This window comes from Haliotis asinina, chromosome 1 (genome assembly GCF_037392515.1).
Source record: "Haliotis asinina isolate JCU_RB_2024 chromosome 1, JCU_Hal_asi_v2, whole genome shotgun sequence".
NCBI lineage: Eukaryota > Metazoa > Mollusca > Gastropoda > Lepetellida > Haliotidae > Haliotis > Haliotis asinina.
In genome coordinates this window covers 23,887,572-23,905,355 of record NC_090280.1, presented here as the reverse complement: position 1 = coordinate 23,905,355, position 17,784 = coordinate 23,887,572, and the positions used below count along the sequence as shown (strand labels likewise).

Below are 17,784 nucleotides of genomic sequence, written 5' to 3'. Positions count from 1 at the left end.
TTAACCAACCGATGAGTTGCCTACTCTTAAGCGGTGTAACCAAGATGGCAGCCTCCATGTAGAAAACACTTGTTGCTTTCGCGACGAGTTGAGCGTTATGTGGTTCTAGTCTGCAGGTAATGCCAAAGATGACAACATATTTCCTTCATGGAATGCCGACTTTATAGTTCCTGTCACTTCCCAGATTTTAAATATATCATAAGAACATTCATATGAGCCGGTTCGGGATTTCTTATTCTGATAATGCTTGTCCACCATGGTGTCTATATTCTAGCCGAACATCCGACGTAAACAAATACAAATCCCGAAATGGCAAACCACTCGCGAAAGCTCCAGTAAGAACCTTGCCATATTAGTTAGTGAACGTGTATATTTGAAGTAGTCTGTCTCACGGTCACAGTCCCTGAACCACATTATTTTGCCTAATGTCAAACCTTCTCTGCAGTGCTAAAGCCTTACATGAAGCAAGTCTAGATTCCTACAGGTTCCCTGGATTTTCTTTTCAAACTAAAGTTTTCACAATAACTGAAGTGAGTATTTGACGTTGCCAACCATGAGCCATCTGCTTGTTTTGTGTTGCACTATTGTTTAAACTTTGTCACTGACTCACATGTCAGTACATGGATCAGTCCAAAACCCAGGGGGTATACATTTAAAAAGTCAAAAGGAAAAATGAGGAGTAATTGGTCACAAGATTCTGAATAGGATTTATGAAGGTGGTGTTCTCGGCCACGATGCAGGGTCATGTTTTGACAGTATAGGACATCACCGCGGCTCTCAGCTATACATAGAGCAAGTGTCTTTTGGCAACCTCATGCCATAAACCCTTGGCCAAGTTTCCACTCTTTCACATACTATCCATATGTAAGTAGGTCCAGTGATTCAAAAAAGAAGAAATGAGTCAAAACGTTATCAGAAAAATAGCTATTACAAAATATCCTGTTCTCCAGTTATTTACTTTGTTCTTACTGTATTTTATCAGGGAGCCTATATAGAGAGGGGAGGTGAAACTCCTCGAAAAACCGCTGAACGTATGTCTCGCTTTGTCACGTGACCGGTCGAGACAATATGGCGGCGGCTTAGTATTTAAGATTGAGCTCGGTTCATTTTCAACAGCTGATTACATTCGCTGAGTTTTGTGACAACTCGGAACCTACACGTAGAAGGTAAGTCACCTGTTCTGTTACTTCAGTTCTAGTCACATATTTGTAATTAGTGTCAGTATAAGGAAATATCTTTGTAGTAAAGTTTCAAGTCGGCATCTTGTAACTCTCTGGCTTCAATTGTCGGTACACAGCGAAGATAGACTGAGTTTCGTCAATAAAAGCTTCTTTCACACATTCCTTTATGTTTTAGCAGGGAAATATACCTTTAGTTGAAAGGTGTCTGCAAGCAATAGTGATAGTTTTGTGACTTAAAAACATGTTGGGGTTTAATTGGGGTGTGTGAAAAATGTGGCAGATCGCCGATCTGATCTGATGCGCCATTGAAATACTACACGCCGTTGTTTGAAGTGTGTCTAGATATTACTCATCACCGTCTTTCACTTACACCTTTAATTTTTATGAGGGGAATTTACCATCAGGCAAAAGGTGTTTGCAGGTAATAGTGGTAGTTTCATAATCTAAAATAAATTGTTAGGACGTACTCGAGGTGTGTGAAATATGTGCCATCTCGCTGATCTGGTCCGATCCGCCATTGAAATATTCCACGGCGTTGTTTGAGTGCTTTTGTTTCAGCTTCAAAAACTTCATTCACATACACTTTTAATTTCCATTAGGGGAACATACCATCTAGTGAAAGGTGTTTGGAAGTAATAGTGCTAATTTTATAATTTACAAAAAATCGGTAGGGTGTTTTTGAGGTGTTGAAAAATGTGCCATCTCGCGGTTCTGTTCTGATCCGCCATTGAAATAGTGTAACTTTGAGTGTTTCTAGTTATTGCTCCCAAACCTCTTTCACATGCACCTTAAATATTTATGAGGGGAATATACTATGACCCGAAAGGTGTTTGCAGGTAATATTTATAATTTGATAATCTAAACATATTGTTAGGATGTATTTGAGGTGTGTGAAAAACGTGTCATCTCGCTGATCTGTTCTGATCCGCCATTGAAATACTACACAGCATTTTTTGAGTGTTTCTAGTTATTGCTCAAAAAACTTCTTTCACACACACCTTTAATTTCTGTTAGGGAAACGTTCCATCTGGTAAGAGGTGTTTGGAAGTAATAGTGATGATTTTATGAATTAAAAAATAATTGGTAGAGTGTATACGTTCACAAGTATTTCATGTGTGTGAAAAATATGACATATCGTTGATCTGATCTGATCACTCATTTCTACAAGCCAATGTTTGAATGTGTTCAGTCGTCCTAAAATTCATTTCTTTCAAATACACCTCTAAGTATTGAGGGGAATATTCTATCTGGTGAAAGTGTGAGGTATGACATATCTGATCTGTTCTAATCTGCCATGGATGCCTTTGATGCTTGAATGTTTTAGTTCTGAAACTATTGTTGATATTTGACAAAACTGCAAAGGACTTTTTAACGCTTTGTGATGGTTTTAAACTTTCTGTTTTTTTAGGTGGGAGTGACTGTCAGTTGACATTCTGTCAGTATCCATGCAATTGCGCACATGCAGGAAGACATCTGGTCATCTTCATTAACTGCCCTCTTAAAAAAAATAATTTCGACTTTGCCACGACCGTCCATTTGTCCATTATAGACTGAGTGTCTGTAAGAATGAGAGTGACTGAATCTACAACTCATTAACATGTGCTTAACTTTCCAAACTGTATTCCTGAAGGAAAAAGAAATAAAAATGTGTTCCTCCCTCATCACATTTTTTCTATCAAAAATTAAAAATCAAAGTCTTACTCGTCACTTTTGAAAAGAATGTGCCCGAGAAACATATTTTTATGCAGCCTAAGCATTCCACACAAACAGAAAACCACTGAAACATAATGATACATTTTAATTGTGTAACAGATCATTTCAAATACATATAATAACAGTGTTTGCAGTTCTTTGGTTTGCCATTTGGCCATCAGGGCTTGCTGCCACTTGCAGTCTTTAAAGTCTGCATACCCATTTTGTTGAAATCAAACCAATAAAAACAAAATAGTCTTCATTGTAGAGAGTTTCACAGTCCCTACAAAATCCATTAGTGAAGTGTATGGAGCACAGAGAAGTTTACATTAGTTATAGACTGCTGACATTCCTATGCGGCACTGAATATATAATACTGTGAAGTGAAACTGGAAGTTATCCTAACATGAAGGATCAGGGATAATTCCTGAACATTAATACAAATTATGGGCAAGATGCTAGTTGAAAAGAAATGAGATCTAATTGACAGAAGACCACAAGGGCCTGCAGATAACTGAAACTGTTGGCCTGATTAACAACCGACGCTGGGCCTCTGGGCTGGCGATCGTTTCGAACGCTGTATCAAAATTGTCACATAAACAGAGAGTCTTTGAACAAGGCAATGTGTAAACACATTCTCAAGTCCTCTCATTAATCCACACATGCATCATTCAGCGACAGGAAGTGTAACCAGCTTGTTGTGACAACATTCAGGGGAGCCTACTCCAATTTACCGAGTATTACTCCGGGAGATGCCGATAGTTTCCGACAATAAACTGGTTGAAATACAGTTAAGCGCAGCCGATTTGCGCTGAGAACAAACCAAGTCGACGTGTGCAGTGGAGCATGACGAGGCACACGTTAATTAGTAGAAATGGTAAGGAAAGCAAGCGAGTGACCAATCCCTGTTATAGAGTATCCCTGATTTTATGAATACTGTTTCACTTTATCATCAGAAGTAAAAACATCCTGTTTATAATGTATTTTATAAATACTGTTTCACTTTCATTGACAGTAAAATGTTTTAACATCATCCTCTTCTCCATTTACTTAAGATTAACTAGATTTTTTACTTTCAAGTTAATTATTCTTTTGAGTGTGGTGCTGTGCTCAATTGGATCACAAGAACAGGAAAGATTAACATTTTATTGGATTGTGGGATTGATCTTGTGCCATTACAGATGATAGTGTTGTGATCTGTTTATTGTATTACGTCACATATTATGCTTGAATAATTACGTTAATTTTATGACATAGGTTCAAATATTTTTCAGAGGCATTTATGTAGTTTTTTTTATGATAATATTGTTATGACTTGTTGAATGAATATATTATCATATACAGATATTTTTGAGTTTATTACTTTTGCCCCATTACTTCTTTTCCCCTTTTTCTCCTACAAGTTGAGTGCAAGAAATGAAACATCAGGAGCAACACGGCTCCTTACTCGGGAAACTATGAGACTGTTTCTAAAATGGGATGTATTTCATTCAGTAAGCATTTTGTTCCTAATTTGATATCAAGTAATTATTTTACTATGACATGTTTAAGGATGAGATCGGTCAGTAACGGGTAAAACATGATATGGGGAGGAGAACTTTGTGGTAGAGAAACAGGGATGAAACATTTCTTCAGTTTGGTCTTACCCTTGTGACTGATAACCTGATAACAGAAGATAGTGTTATCTCAGCTGATGTTGATAACAGGTGACATAGACATGATGTATACAGCTTATAATATATATAATGCTGAGGTTAACACATATGTCAGCCATGTAAATATGCCATACATAATATATACATCGACTCACTGACAAGGTAAACTCAAGTAGGTGACTAACTAGGTTCTTCCTAAATTTTAATAAACTGAAGGATGTAGTTGTCAGGTTTAATTGAGCTCACTATTAATAGTATTATTAGTATTGTGACTAAACTGATCTAAACGGAATGGTTGTATGTGGAAGGCTCACTGAACAATAATTAGATTATGTCTGTTTGGTAATCTTGTTTTGAGGATACACTGATTCACAAAAGAAATATCTTTTGATTTCAAAATTTTCATCATCTTTCAACTCGGAATTTGACAGTCTTCTTTATCATAGCCAATCTCTATAATCTATCTGTAATGGTTATGGCAGTCAGTCAGTGTCCTAGAAATATATCTGAATCCCAGAATACCAGGCCAGTACCTGTGAGAAAAGTGTGAATTCAACCCAGTTTGGAAAATCCAAGTAACCATGACATGTTGTAGTCCCTTTCTGTAACATATCTTTATGTTGCATGGTGTTGACATGACAATTCATAGTAGTAGGTTTATGGGTCAGAGGGCAAAGCAGCTTTTTCAAAAGTGCAGTGTTTAAATACTTAAGTACTGGTTATGTGATATGATAATGAAGCATTTTTCTCTTTAGTTATTTTTCAAAAACTGCTTTGATATATCAGCTGCTATATCAGGGATGCTTTTGTTTGCTGCCTTATTGTCACACATGGCAAATTTGATAACTCCACACAGTAGTACCGGTATATTTTTATGACCACAAAGTTCTTATTGTTAAGTGTTCGATATACATGTTATTTGACTAAGAAATGACATCTGTGCTTCACACTTGGATTTATATAGGATTCCACACAAAACACGGGCAAGTGGACTGGTATCATAGAAAAATGCTTTACTTGAAACTTTTCTTGATGTTAAGAAAACATAAAATATTTTAAATTGAAATTGTGAATTTCTACTGACATTTGCTGCAGATTTGAGGGTCAAATCAGGACCAGAAATGAACTTTTATTGAAAATTGTCTGATGAAAATTAACTACCATTGATGTGCACTTTTATTAATGGTAAAAGTTGCAGTCCACAGGGAAATATCAAGAGTCCTTATCATAACAGTACAGCCAAGTGTCGGACACTGAACTGAGATATGAGTGACATCGACAGTTAAAGTACAGAAAAGACTGGAACAGTTATAAAACAACTGCTATAAACTGCAATATTTATTTATAGTGGCCATAACATGACACCACTTGATTAGAATGATAATCAGTTAATTAAGTACCATCTGCAAATTTAGGATTGCTACACAATTTTATGATTATTTAAGTCAGTATCTCATATCAGTGCTGTATTGTGAATGAGTTGAGTTCCTATTCCATGTGTGTTTTATCTGTATCATATGTAATGGGTGAAATTGTCACTCTTATGAAGCGACTGCTCTGTCAACACTGTTCAGTACATTCAGTGATAGATGGTTTTTGATGAACGGGTTTGTTTTTTCGTCAGTCACTTGCTTTACTCTCATCTTTCCTTCCACATGAAGTTCCTTGCAGCTGAGCTGCTGTTTGATGTAATTGTATTGAAATACTTTCCAGTAAGAAGATTTGGGATTCTTAATTATTTGCATCTGGCCATTGAATTTTCCTGAAAATGATTATCTTTTAAATGCTCACATTTTTAAAAGTCAGAACAATTTTGTGGTTGTTTTTAATATAATATGGAACATTCAGATTTATATATAACTGACCCATGAAGATGCAGTAAGAATTGGTCTTCAGCAACCCATGCTTGTCATAGATGTGACTAACATTTAGTAACAGGATTTGGTGGTCTGATTTGGTTGACATGTTATGGTGTCCCAGCTGTTAGATCAGTGCTCATGCTGTTGATCACTGGATTGTCTGGTCCAGATTTGATTATTTACAGACTGCCACCATATACCTGGAATATTTCTGAGTGCAGTGTTACACAACCAACCAACCTTGTACAGTGTATTAAAGTACCCCTGCCTTCCTGCAAGCAATTCAGCCTTCAACATTAAAGTGTAAAAAGTATATCATGCTATTGTAGCCTCAATTTGATTTGATATTTCCAGTTGGCAGTTGTTGGAGCTCTGTCTAAGAGTTTGCTATGGTAAAGGGCATTGTTCAGTTTTGGGCAGATTAGGAATTAGGATTAGTTTTTCTTGCAGTTACTTAGAGGAATTGTTGAAATTCATTTCATCATGGCAATAGCTGCTCTTTTCTTTGGCTTTTAAGTATCAAGGAAGCATTAGGAATGAACTCCTCATATGTGCCAGCATGGACTATAAACCATCTTGGACCTGTCCCCGATGGTACCCGAATTCCGCCAACAGCTCCCTCATCTGTTTGTTAACATTTTGATACCATGTGATGGGTGTGTACCCATGTTTTGTCTATGTACACGATTGGATGGTTTTCGTTACAGTACTGTCAAATTATTCTAGATATCTCAAACGCCAAGCAACAATGGCTTTTCGCTCCATTAGGACCTGTCTGTCTGAACAAGTTTTCCGCCATTTGAAACCAGTTTTTCTTAAACATTTTCACATTGTTTTCTCATTGAGTATCCCAAATTGTCAGTAGCCAGTTTCATAATGCTTGTCTGTGTTGGCATTGTCTCGGTTGTACTGTGCTGCAGTGTTGAATGTACTTCCCAACTGCACTTTTATAAAAATCGTCAAATTCAATTTTCCCTTTGGTTGGAGTACACACTTTCCCATGGCTTATGAACTTGCTGGTACCCATCACTGGAATGCATTTACGTTTGTCACATATTTTGCGCAAGGTACTGACAGATATATCAGTAGCATCACTGGCTTTTTTAGTGCACTGCTTGTGCTGTCGGAAATAGTGCACATGTACGGAATGACATTGAAGGCAACCTCACATATTTGTGAATGAATGACTTGACCCTGTCTACCAAATATAGAGTGTGAAGATTGTGATGTTTTCAACCCTGTTCCCCCTTTGAGTAGATAATGAATCAGTTCACAACACGCTCCCCAGTCCCTTCTCACTTACACATCTTTCACACACCTCATTCTAATGTTGGTTGGACAGTAAGACAGGATGTTATAGGGCAACAGCTACAAAATTTTGGTGTGTCGTCATGAAAATAATTGTACTCATACTTTTTGATGATCCAGTTTACAACAATATGCCATTTCAATGTATTGTTCAATAAATCCGTAAACTTCATGTTCATCTGCAAACTTCTGGTGTGGATTTCCTGAGCATTATAATGACTGTAAGAATAGTTCAGCTTCATGTTGTCCTTGACCCATAAACTAATGCTAGGTTCACACTGTCGGATATACATACAGCCCGACTGGTCATGGGCTACCTTTGTTTCTTGAACTTCTACAGAGTGAACACTTCAACCCACAACCATTGTGGTTTTTGTCTTGTCCACAACTGATTCCATTCACCACAATTTGGAAGTAAGCGAGATTTTGTGTTTTGTTATGATGCAACATGATTCAACATGCAATAATCATGATTGACGGATAACAATAGAAAATTTTTTAATCGTCCAAATTTTGTTCACCATCAACATGATTGTCATGACTGACCTTGAGATCTTATAAGATCTGATAGGATCACCACAATTAGACCGCATTCAAGACCCTGATTTCAGTCATTTCGTGATAGTGTGAATGGCGTAACCCACAAACTATGTTGACATCCAAGACAAGGTTTCCTGTTATCCACTTTGGAGAGAAATGGTGATGTTAACAGTTTCATGGGGTACAAAAATAGATTTTGAATCATTTGTGTTGGTCAAACTTTTCCATTAAATAATCATGGTGGGCATTACTTTTATGAGTGTCTCATGCTGCAGTCTTAGCACAAGGCACTCTAAAAATATTTATCCCTGCCATTTCAGTATCTTCCGTGCCTTGTCATGCAAAGTAAGCACTCTGTCAGTCCCTAGTGTAAGATTGCTTTTTGTGTTTCAGATGTGACGATGACACTGTTGCTGGTGCTGTGCTGCCTGGGGTTGTGGACACTGTTGTATCTGCTGCTGTGTCGACTCAACCCAGGGCGGAGTTGTGAGTGGCACTGTCGCTCCGTCACCGCTATTCATGCCATCCTCATCACGTCCTTAGCAGCCTGGTGCAGCTTCATCCAAGGACCCTGGCCTTTCACTGATGCAGGTCAGGATCACTCCAATAGCAGTGCTGCTTGATTTATAATCCCATGATTATTCGGGTTTGCTAGTCATAACAGGCAACTTATGAAACAGCTTAAAGTGCATTTTATGTTTTGTTTTGTATAATTATTAAGTCAGAGCTTAAAAATGCATTTAACATTTTGTGGTGCATAAGTATTGATGCCGAGGTTAGGATGCATGTTACGTTTTGTTTTGTATGATTATTATGACAGTTGAAAAAGCATTTGACATATTGTTTTGTTGAATCATTAAGACAGCTTAAAATGCATATTAAATTTTGTTGTGTGTAAGAGTTAATACAGAGCTTATAGTGTATTTTACAATTTGTTGTGTCTAGTGTTAAGAGTAAGACAGCTATAGAGGTAGTGTAAGAACAACAGTGAGGCATCCAGTAATATCTGTCATTATCAAGGTAATGATATTGCTAGATCTTCGGTGACAGCAAATGGAGACGCACAAACAAAATATGCAAAAGATAAATCCACAGATGGAAATTGTTTCACCTGTCCTTCAGTAATTGTCCATGAAAGTAGAAAGTTGAAATTGTGCAGTGTCTGGCCCCCTGTACCTGAAATAGTGCAGTCCATGCTAGCTGACCTCACATAATATTCTTCTTTCATTGGATCTGCTGTCGAACCAGTGTTAGCAATACTATAATTTGCCAACTGGCCATGAGGGCCTGCTGCCACCTGCAGGCTTTAAAATCTACTGGCCCTGAATGAAATCTGCAGGCCCATTGTGTCAAAGTCAAACCAATAAAAACAAAATACACTGCACTGAAACACAGTTTCAGACTGTATCTACAAAATCAGATGGCAAAGACTAAGGGGCAGAGAGAAATTTGTATTTTAGTAAAGACTGGTGATGCACAATGTCTGAAATACCAGGAAGTGGAACTGGAAGTTGTTTTAATATGATGAATCATGGATGTTTTTTTAACTTTAATAAATATAATAGGTGATAGATTGTGGTTGAAAAAACAAATGAACAGAAAATTCACTAAAAGCCATAAGGACCTGCAAATATTTGAAACTGCCACCCCGATGCAATAACAACTGGCACTGGGCCCCCGGGCCCGATAGAATAACAACCAGTGTTGAGCCTGTGGGCCAGCAGTTATTTTAAACAGTGTCTAATACAACTTCTCCCACAGGAGGCCCAAACACACCGCTCCAATACCTGACGACATCCATCTGCCTCGGCTACTTCATCTTCGACTTCTCCTGGTGTCTCTACTTCAAAACTGAGGGTCAGTGCATTCTAGGATGTCTACGGGAGATAACTTCCATACTCAAGGGGATTATCTCCCTTTCAGACTGACTGAAATGAGTTTTTATGTTTTCAGGGAAATCAGACGTCAGCTGTTTATTACAATTAGTCAGAACAGTCCTAGTACTGGGTAATCATCTCTGATAAAAAAAAATTGCTAATGATTTTCTGTATAAAAATTGTGTGATCGCTAATATCTTTATCCATGGGCCGATTCTAAATCAAGATTATGATTGTTTAGGCATTTTTGCTGAGTGTTTGTTCTTGATGAGCGATATATATTGTTAACCATGATCAATCTCTGTGATCTGTAGTCTGTGTTAAAATACACTTAGGATAGATGTAAAAATTCAAAATGCTGGTTTGAACGGATCAGCCCTGTTTGAATGTAAGAGGTTCACGTTAGGTGCTAATATCCTCTGTTTGGTGGGTTAGCCAAGTGGTTAAAGCATTCACTCATCATGCCAAAGACCTGGGTTTGATTCCTCACATGTGTACAATTGCGTGAAGCCCATTTCTGGTGTTCCCATTGTGATATTACTGGCATATTGTTAAAAGCAGCATAAAACCATACTCACTCACTCAGACACTGTGAGCTATTATACCAGAGATAACAATCAGTCTTGCATTACCGTGGTTACCCGTTTGTTTCAGGTCCAGCAATGATGGCCCACCATGCTCTCAGTATATTTGGACTGACGGTCTGCCTGGTTGTAGGGAAGTATGGCACTGAGCTTGTTGCCACCATCTGTGGCGCTGAAGTCACAAACCCATTGTTGCAGCTCCGTTGGTTTCTCCGAGAGACAGGACAGTACCACACCATTGTTGGGGAAATAGTGGACATATTGTTCATGGTGTCCTTTGGCATGTTAAGGATCGGTGTCGGGACAGTACTTCTGTACTGCTACTTTCAACAGCCGACTGATTTCTTCGGCCGATTTGGTGGTGCGTGTATTTATGCTATAGGCTGGGTGTTCTGGATAGCCATTGTTCAGTATGCCATCAGGAAATATACAAAAAGATGGAATGAGTGGAAGAGGAAAAGGAAAAATGATAGAAATTCTGGTTCAGTGTCAGACACAAAAAGTGAAAGTTTTTCAGATGATTCTGACATGGCAAAGACAGAAGATAAGTTAGTTGGTGAGAAGGTGTGTACACACCCAGAAACACTGGAAGATATTCCATCTCAGGGAGAGCTGAAGAAGCCTAACGGGTACTTGAAGATGGGCAAGCCACCTACACCAGATGGAAGTGATGGTATTATCAATGGAATAGTTCACAGTCACATCTCCTGTCTGGTGCCTGAGGTGGACAAGAAAAATGTATAATGCACTCTTGCATATTTCCTATGTTCACCTGATAGCAGTGGGTCGAACACTTGAAGTCAACCCAGGAACAATATTTGTTCAGTAACCCTTACAGGAATTTCCAAATACTTTCCCATACCAAATTTTTGTCATTTTGTTCTGAGTTTGATAATGTAATGAATCAAGTTATGCTCAATTTGGAATATTGCCAGCACTATTGATCTCAGAAGTACTGGGATGAAATCATTGATTGCTTAACAAATTCACAATACTATTTAGAAAGGCAACAAATGTAACATGTTATATTTGGGATAACAGTTTCTCAGGAAAGTACAGATTCTAGTGCTTTTATTGGGTTGAGTGCCATCAGGGATTCGAACCCACATCCTCAGAGTCAAGCATCTAATCATCAGCACACAGAGTCAGTCCTCTAACAAATGTTAGACAGCTGATGATGTTAGACAGATCTAGACTGAAGGGAATGTTTTTTCTTACTGCAGTCCTTTCTGTCACAGCAAAACCTCTTTCATAAAGTTCTTGAACTTGGATTTTAGACAATGTTGTCTGCATGACATCAGCTAAGTTAGAAACCCTGTTGAAAATGCAGGTGCCAATCATTACAGAATTGATATATGTTTTGTACTGAATTCCACCATTAACATTAAGTGAAATCTATTGCCAGTGTAGCACAGGGCCTTTCATAAGGGGATGATTTTATGTATGAACAATTTGAATGACACCCAACCCTACCTCCCTAGAACAAAATAGGTCGCACACAGACACATTCACACACACCGCTCCTTAAAATCAACATGAACCCCCACCGACCCACTACCCATTAATTGTGAATGGTCCCTCAAGAAGAAATGCAAGAAAGTTATTAATTTCACTATGTTTAAAGCATGCATTTCTGGCCTCCCACCTGGATCTGACGTGATGACATATGACCAAGGTACATTTGTGTTCATCCTTGCTAGTTCCCAGTACTGTAAACTGTGGGTTAGCAGAGTGTGAAGTGTTTTCTCTTGACTCCAAAGAATCAGGTTCATGTCCCCATACAGGTACAATGTATGAAATCCATGTATGCTATTCCTTGCCTTGGTATTGTAGGTATATTGCTAAAAACATCCTAAAACCTCACTACACTGAACAGTTCTTGTTGTTATATTTGCTGTAGACTGCGACTCTGCACTATACCTACAGGCGCATATTCATTCTCACAGTGTGTTTCTAAAATACTGTTCATTATGTTTTTTAGCTGAGAATGAAGTTATTTCTGAGTGAAGCAGCTCTTTGATTGAGGTGATCATCTGTGAGACGAGAGGCACATTCTTCGTGTTCTTCCACTAGAAGCAACACTGACCACAGTAAGACTTTCAAGTGGACATGTGTTTCACGGTGCTTCAGTGGTAACTATAACGTGATCATCCTCTCTGTCTTCATTGTCGTCTTCAATGCTAGCATTTCACCATACCTACACTATACTGGATCCATTCCTGTTACTATCACTATCTCAGATTACCTGCCCTTGAATTTCCATGTGCTTGTTTGACTTGCTTCACCAAAAAACATATCAGTCAAAATATCAGACTTACCAACCAGCCTTGATTTGGGGCAGGAAAATCAACAACATGGCGGTCAGTCCCACTAATTGTTGTAAAGATTGTGAATTTCAGAACTGAAAAACTGCAAGTTGAAGGAAAATTCAAAATATGAAAATTTTGAAAAAGATGTCTTCATGTCCAAAAAAGGCTTTGGGTTTCTAGTCAGCATGAGTTACCCCCTTGCCCTTTCCTGATTGTTGCTGTTTGAAGGGAACAAGTTTATGAAAGAATCACAGGAATAGATTCAGATCAGTCTAAGTAAACTTAGTCTCAGTGTATTTTGTTACACTCCACCACTGAGTCAAAACCTAGTAGAAGGTTGTGTCAGGTAACCTTTGAGCGACCAATGACCGTCCAATCAAACGTGAGATGGTTAAATAGATTTAACCAATCGGACAACGGCTACTATTTAGGGATCGGAGGGACTTTCAAAATACTCAGGTCACCGACACAGATCTCTCCACAAACAAAAATCAGCATATAACACAGTTATTTGACCTGCAGTATATACGCTTTGGGGTTTCTGTTGACATAGTTACCATTACCTAATATTTCCACAAGATGACATCCTTTAGTATTGCCAAAAACACTTTTTTCAGCGACTGTTCACTCACAGTTGTCATGGTTGCATCACTCGGAAGCGATCGTACACTAAATAGCATTCAGAATCGTTCAGGTACGAACCTTTTCAAGATAAAAAATTCAAAAGGTATGTGCGAATGTGCACTTTCGCGATTTGGTAAGCTGTGTTCTGATTGGTCAACCTCAAAGGTTACCTGACGCGACCTTCCATAAGGTTTTTGTTAGACTCAGTAGTGGAGTGTAACAAAAAGTACTGAGGATAAGTTTACTTGGACTGAGATTCAGATAAATGTGTAGGTTTACTGAAATGCAGTCCTGGAGATTAAGGATGCTGTGTGATAACCATGTCTGAAGTGTTTGTGATTTATAGCTTGTACTGTGCTGTCTTTGCAGCTTTCTTCAAACTTTTAAGGAATTTGTACATGAAAATATTCTGAATTATGATGTGTTTGACAAATGTGTTAGTTATTTTGTTAAATATATATATTTTTTATGATGTGTTTTAGATTTCTTGAAGAATCTTGATATTTTGTTTATATATTCTTATACAATACTGAAACCTTTTCTACTACTGTTTGCACTGTCCGTGTTAAGTCTTTTGTATAAATGAACATGGATGATACATCTAGTGTTGAGCAATTCGCTAAAAAAGAACAAATTAATTGAACATGAAAGTAAAACATCTGCATTGATATATGTTTGTTAATTTTTACTTTAATCAGTGTTGTTGTTTAACTTCCTTAAATATTGTTTAGAAGTTCTTATGATGAAGAGGAACAGATTTTGTGGATGGACAAAACTTTCATGCAGAAAGATGCAGCATTTTGGTGTAGATGCTAAAACTGTTATCATCACTTGCTTCATAAAGGTGTTAGAATCTGCCCCAACTCTATTGCAGTAAGGAGGTGCCTGTTCATAAATATCTTCAGTGCTGCTGTTAGCCTGCCAAATAGCTGAACCTTTGATCAAATGGGGTAAGAAAATGGCTACTTAATGGTTAGCCAAGTGGTTGCAGTGTTTGCTTGTCTTGTCTAAGGTACTTTGTTTGATTCTCACCTGGGTTAATTACTGGTACTGCTAAATGTGGTAAAGTCAGCTCTTGATCACTGACAGTGACACATAATGAAAGGTTGGAAATTCCACCCCGGTATCACAGTCTCTTCATTCAAGTCTATTGGACTTTTTCAGAAGTGCATTATGATAAATTTAATTTATCCCTCCTGTATGCTGTTGCTACACTGTTTCCAAATTCATTCACAGGTCATAAGTTGATCTTTGGATTTGTTTTTCTTTTTTATCCATGACTGCATCAAGTATGTTCTATATATTCAGGATCTGTTTTCTGCCTTTAGGACTTCTGACAGTATTTTTGAGTATGGGGCTATATTAGGAGGGAGATGTTTTTTTATGTTTTGTCTCAAATATTCTGACAATATTTTTAACAATGGGCTATTTTGGGAGGGAGGTGGTTTGATATGTTCTGCCTTAAATATTCAGACAGTATTTTCAGTATGCACTTATGGTAGGAGGGAGATGGTATCATATGTTCTACCTTAAATATTCAGACTCATTCTTTGCATAGGGCGCTATTGGGATGGAGATGGTTTGATATGTTTTGCCTCAAATATTCTGACAATATTTTTAGTATGGGGCTATACTGGGAGGGACGTGGTTTGATATGTTCTGCCTCAAATATTCAGTTCATATGTGATGCCTGAATTATTCTGACAGTATTTTTTTTTTTTTGATACGGATCTGTATTAGGAGGGAGATGGTGTGAAATGTTCAGAATGAATCTTTTGGACATTTTCTGTACAGATTTTGTTTGTTTGTTTGTTTGCCCAAATCATTTTTCAGTATTTTCAGTATGGGCCATTATTGGGAGAGAGAGGATATGATGTGTGATACCTGGATTTTCTGTACAATATATTTGGTATGGGCCAATATTGGGAGGGGATGGTATAGTATGTTCTGTCTGATGTATTCTGACAATATATTTGGGATGGGCCAGTATTGGGAGGGGATGGTATATGTTCATTCTGAATTATTCTGACAATATGTTTGGTATGGGCCAATATTGAGAGGGTGTGGTATAAAAAGTTCTGTCTGGAATATTCTGACATTATATTTGATATTGGCACATATTGTAAGGGAGTGGTATCATATGTTCTTTCTAGAGCATTCTGACAAAATATTTGGTATGGGCACATATTGGGATGGGATGGTGTAATAAGATCAGTCTGGAGTATTCTGACAATATTTTAATACATAAAACTCAACAAAAGTAAATCACCCCTGAAAAGGCACAATGTTTGCCTTACTATGAAAATGTTATCTTGAGCATTGTTAGAGTGACTGGGGCGTCTGGGTTGCCTGGTAGTTAAGGTGTTCGCTTGTCACGCAAAAGATGGGTTTGATTCCCCATATGGGTTCAATGTGTGAAGCTCATTTCTGGTGTCATCCGCCGTGTTACGCCTGGAATATTGCTAAAACAGCGTAAAACTGACTCGCTCACTCACTGCTACGGTGAAGGTTCTAGTCTGAGGTTGATAACAAAGGTTTCGAAACTGCTTGAACTGACCTTTGACCTTTATTGATTATCCTGCCAATCATGTCACATCATCCTCGATAGTCAAGGTATCATAGTTCCATTCTGTATCTTCATCACCATGGTTTCGAAATGGCGTCACTGTTTCTGTCCTTCTCATCACTACCCTAGCTAACAATTCCTTAATACTGAAAGTACTTGACTCAATGACAAATTTCATTCTACCATACGAAAAACTTTCATAATAAAACTATGGTCAAGCATCATAATGTGTGATGGGGTAGTCTAGTGATTAAAGTGTTCGCATATCACGCCAAAGACCCAGGTTTGATTCCCCACAGGGGAACAATGTGTGATGACGATTTCTGTCCCTCAGCACAATATAGCTGGAATATTTCTAAAAGGACGTAAAACGAAACTCACACAAGTGTCATAATGGAATGGTGACATCATACCCTGCCTTATAGAGGATGGTGGGAAATAAGCAAGTATTGTGTGATATTCATGTTAGCCTTGAGTATGTGTATATATCAACCTGTTTGTTCCAGTGTGTATACTTACCATTGTTGTGCTGCTACACATCATGTATATCTGATGAAACCTGATAACTGTGTGCTCCTCTACTGTTATTTATTAAAATAGTATATCTGAATAACTAGTTGGGTTGTTGATGGTGCTGATCTGATCAACATGCCAAGCAATCAATGGCTTTTTCTCATAATAAAACACAAACTATTTTGTTGTAAGTTTTTTGAACACCTGACAATGGAACATATATTCAAAGGTATCAGGGCCTGAATACTTGTCACTAACCGAAAAGTCATGATTAAATATTTCTTGAAGACTCAAGGAAGTGTATGTCCATGATATGTCAGTCATCACCTAAAAGTATCGAGCTGCATCATGTTACACACATCTGCAATAACAATCTAGATGCAAAATCTGAAAAACAGTGCTATAAAACTGTGCTTTTTTCAATGACTGTTCATTGTAATGAAGCAAGCATCAGTTTTGAGATTTCAACAGTCTGATCACTTGCTGTGGGATGCTATAAGTTGTTCACTGGTCACAAGCCGGGGTATGGGTTGAGGTACCCACAAGAGCTCCAGGAACAAACAAGGGTACCCCCACCCATGGTCCCAGAGGGACCAGTGAACAACGTATTTATCTTAGCGACACCTCAGTGTTAATTTTTAACTGTTTGAAGCAAGCCAACCTGTGTGAATCAACCGATTCGTATCTTGCTGTTTTTTCCCCTTGGATATCGTCAGTCGCCACAATGTAATTCAGGTTCGTAATATTCACAGGGACTACATTTGAACGTTTTGTCAAAATCTATTTATTGGAAAAACAATCAAATGTTTTCGCAGCCATCACTAGATTTTGCAGACAACACAAGAAGGATTATCTCCCTTCCATCGATATCCATTCACAATACTTTGGTTATCTCCGTTATTCAAGACAACACATAACTACCACCAAGTACTGAATGAGTTGCTAATGACATTGGGGTATATTGCAATGTACCACACTTTTAACCAAGGCCAATCACAAAACCACATTAATGTGTATGGTGAGATAAAGAATGATATCCCAGTACTTGTTACCCTGCTTGGCTGTTGTGTTAACAT

The 17,784-nt window shown here is 37.9% G+C and overlaps 1 protein-coding gene across 1 annotated transcript; it reads left to right on the top strand.

The window, feature by feature from the left end:
• The first annotated feature begins 42 nt into the window (after nt 1-42).
• Nucleotides 43-16,799, top strand: LOC137289025 (TLC domain-containing protein 5-like). The gene is made up of 4 exons (XM_067820831.1): nt 43-116; nt 8,629-8,826; nt 9,997-10,092; nt 10,767-16,799. Exons 2-4 carry the CDS (start codon nt 8,637-8,639, stop codon nt 11,438-11,440), a joined length of 960 nt encoding a protein of 319 aa, XP_067676932.1. The 5' UTR covers nt 43-116; nt 8,629-8,636; the 3' UTR covers nt 11,441-16,799.
• Nucleotides 16,800-17,784: the final 985 nt, after the last annotated feature.

What these genes read in the sequence shown, in the direction of transcription:
- LOC137289025 (XM_067820831.1), top strand. Translation starts at nt 8,637, where the DNA reads ATGACACTGTTGCTGGTGCTGTGCTGCCTGGGGTTGTGGACACTGTTG. An exon ending in CTGGCCTTTCACTGATGCAG is followed by an intron (nt 8,827 to 9,996) that starts GTCAGGATCACT and finishes CTTCTCCCACAG; the next exon opens with GAGGCCCAAACACACCGCTC. An exon ending in TCTCTACTTCAAAACTGAGG is followed by an intron (nt 10,093 to 10,766) that starts GTCAGTGCATTC and finishes CGTTTGTTTCAG; the next exon opens with GTCCAGCAATGATGGCCCAC.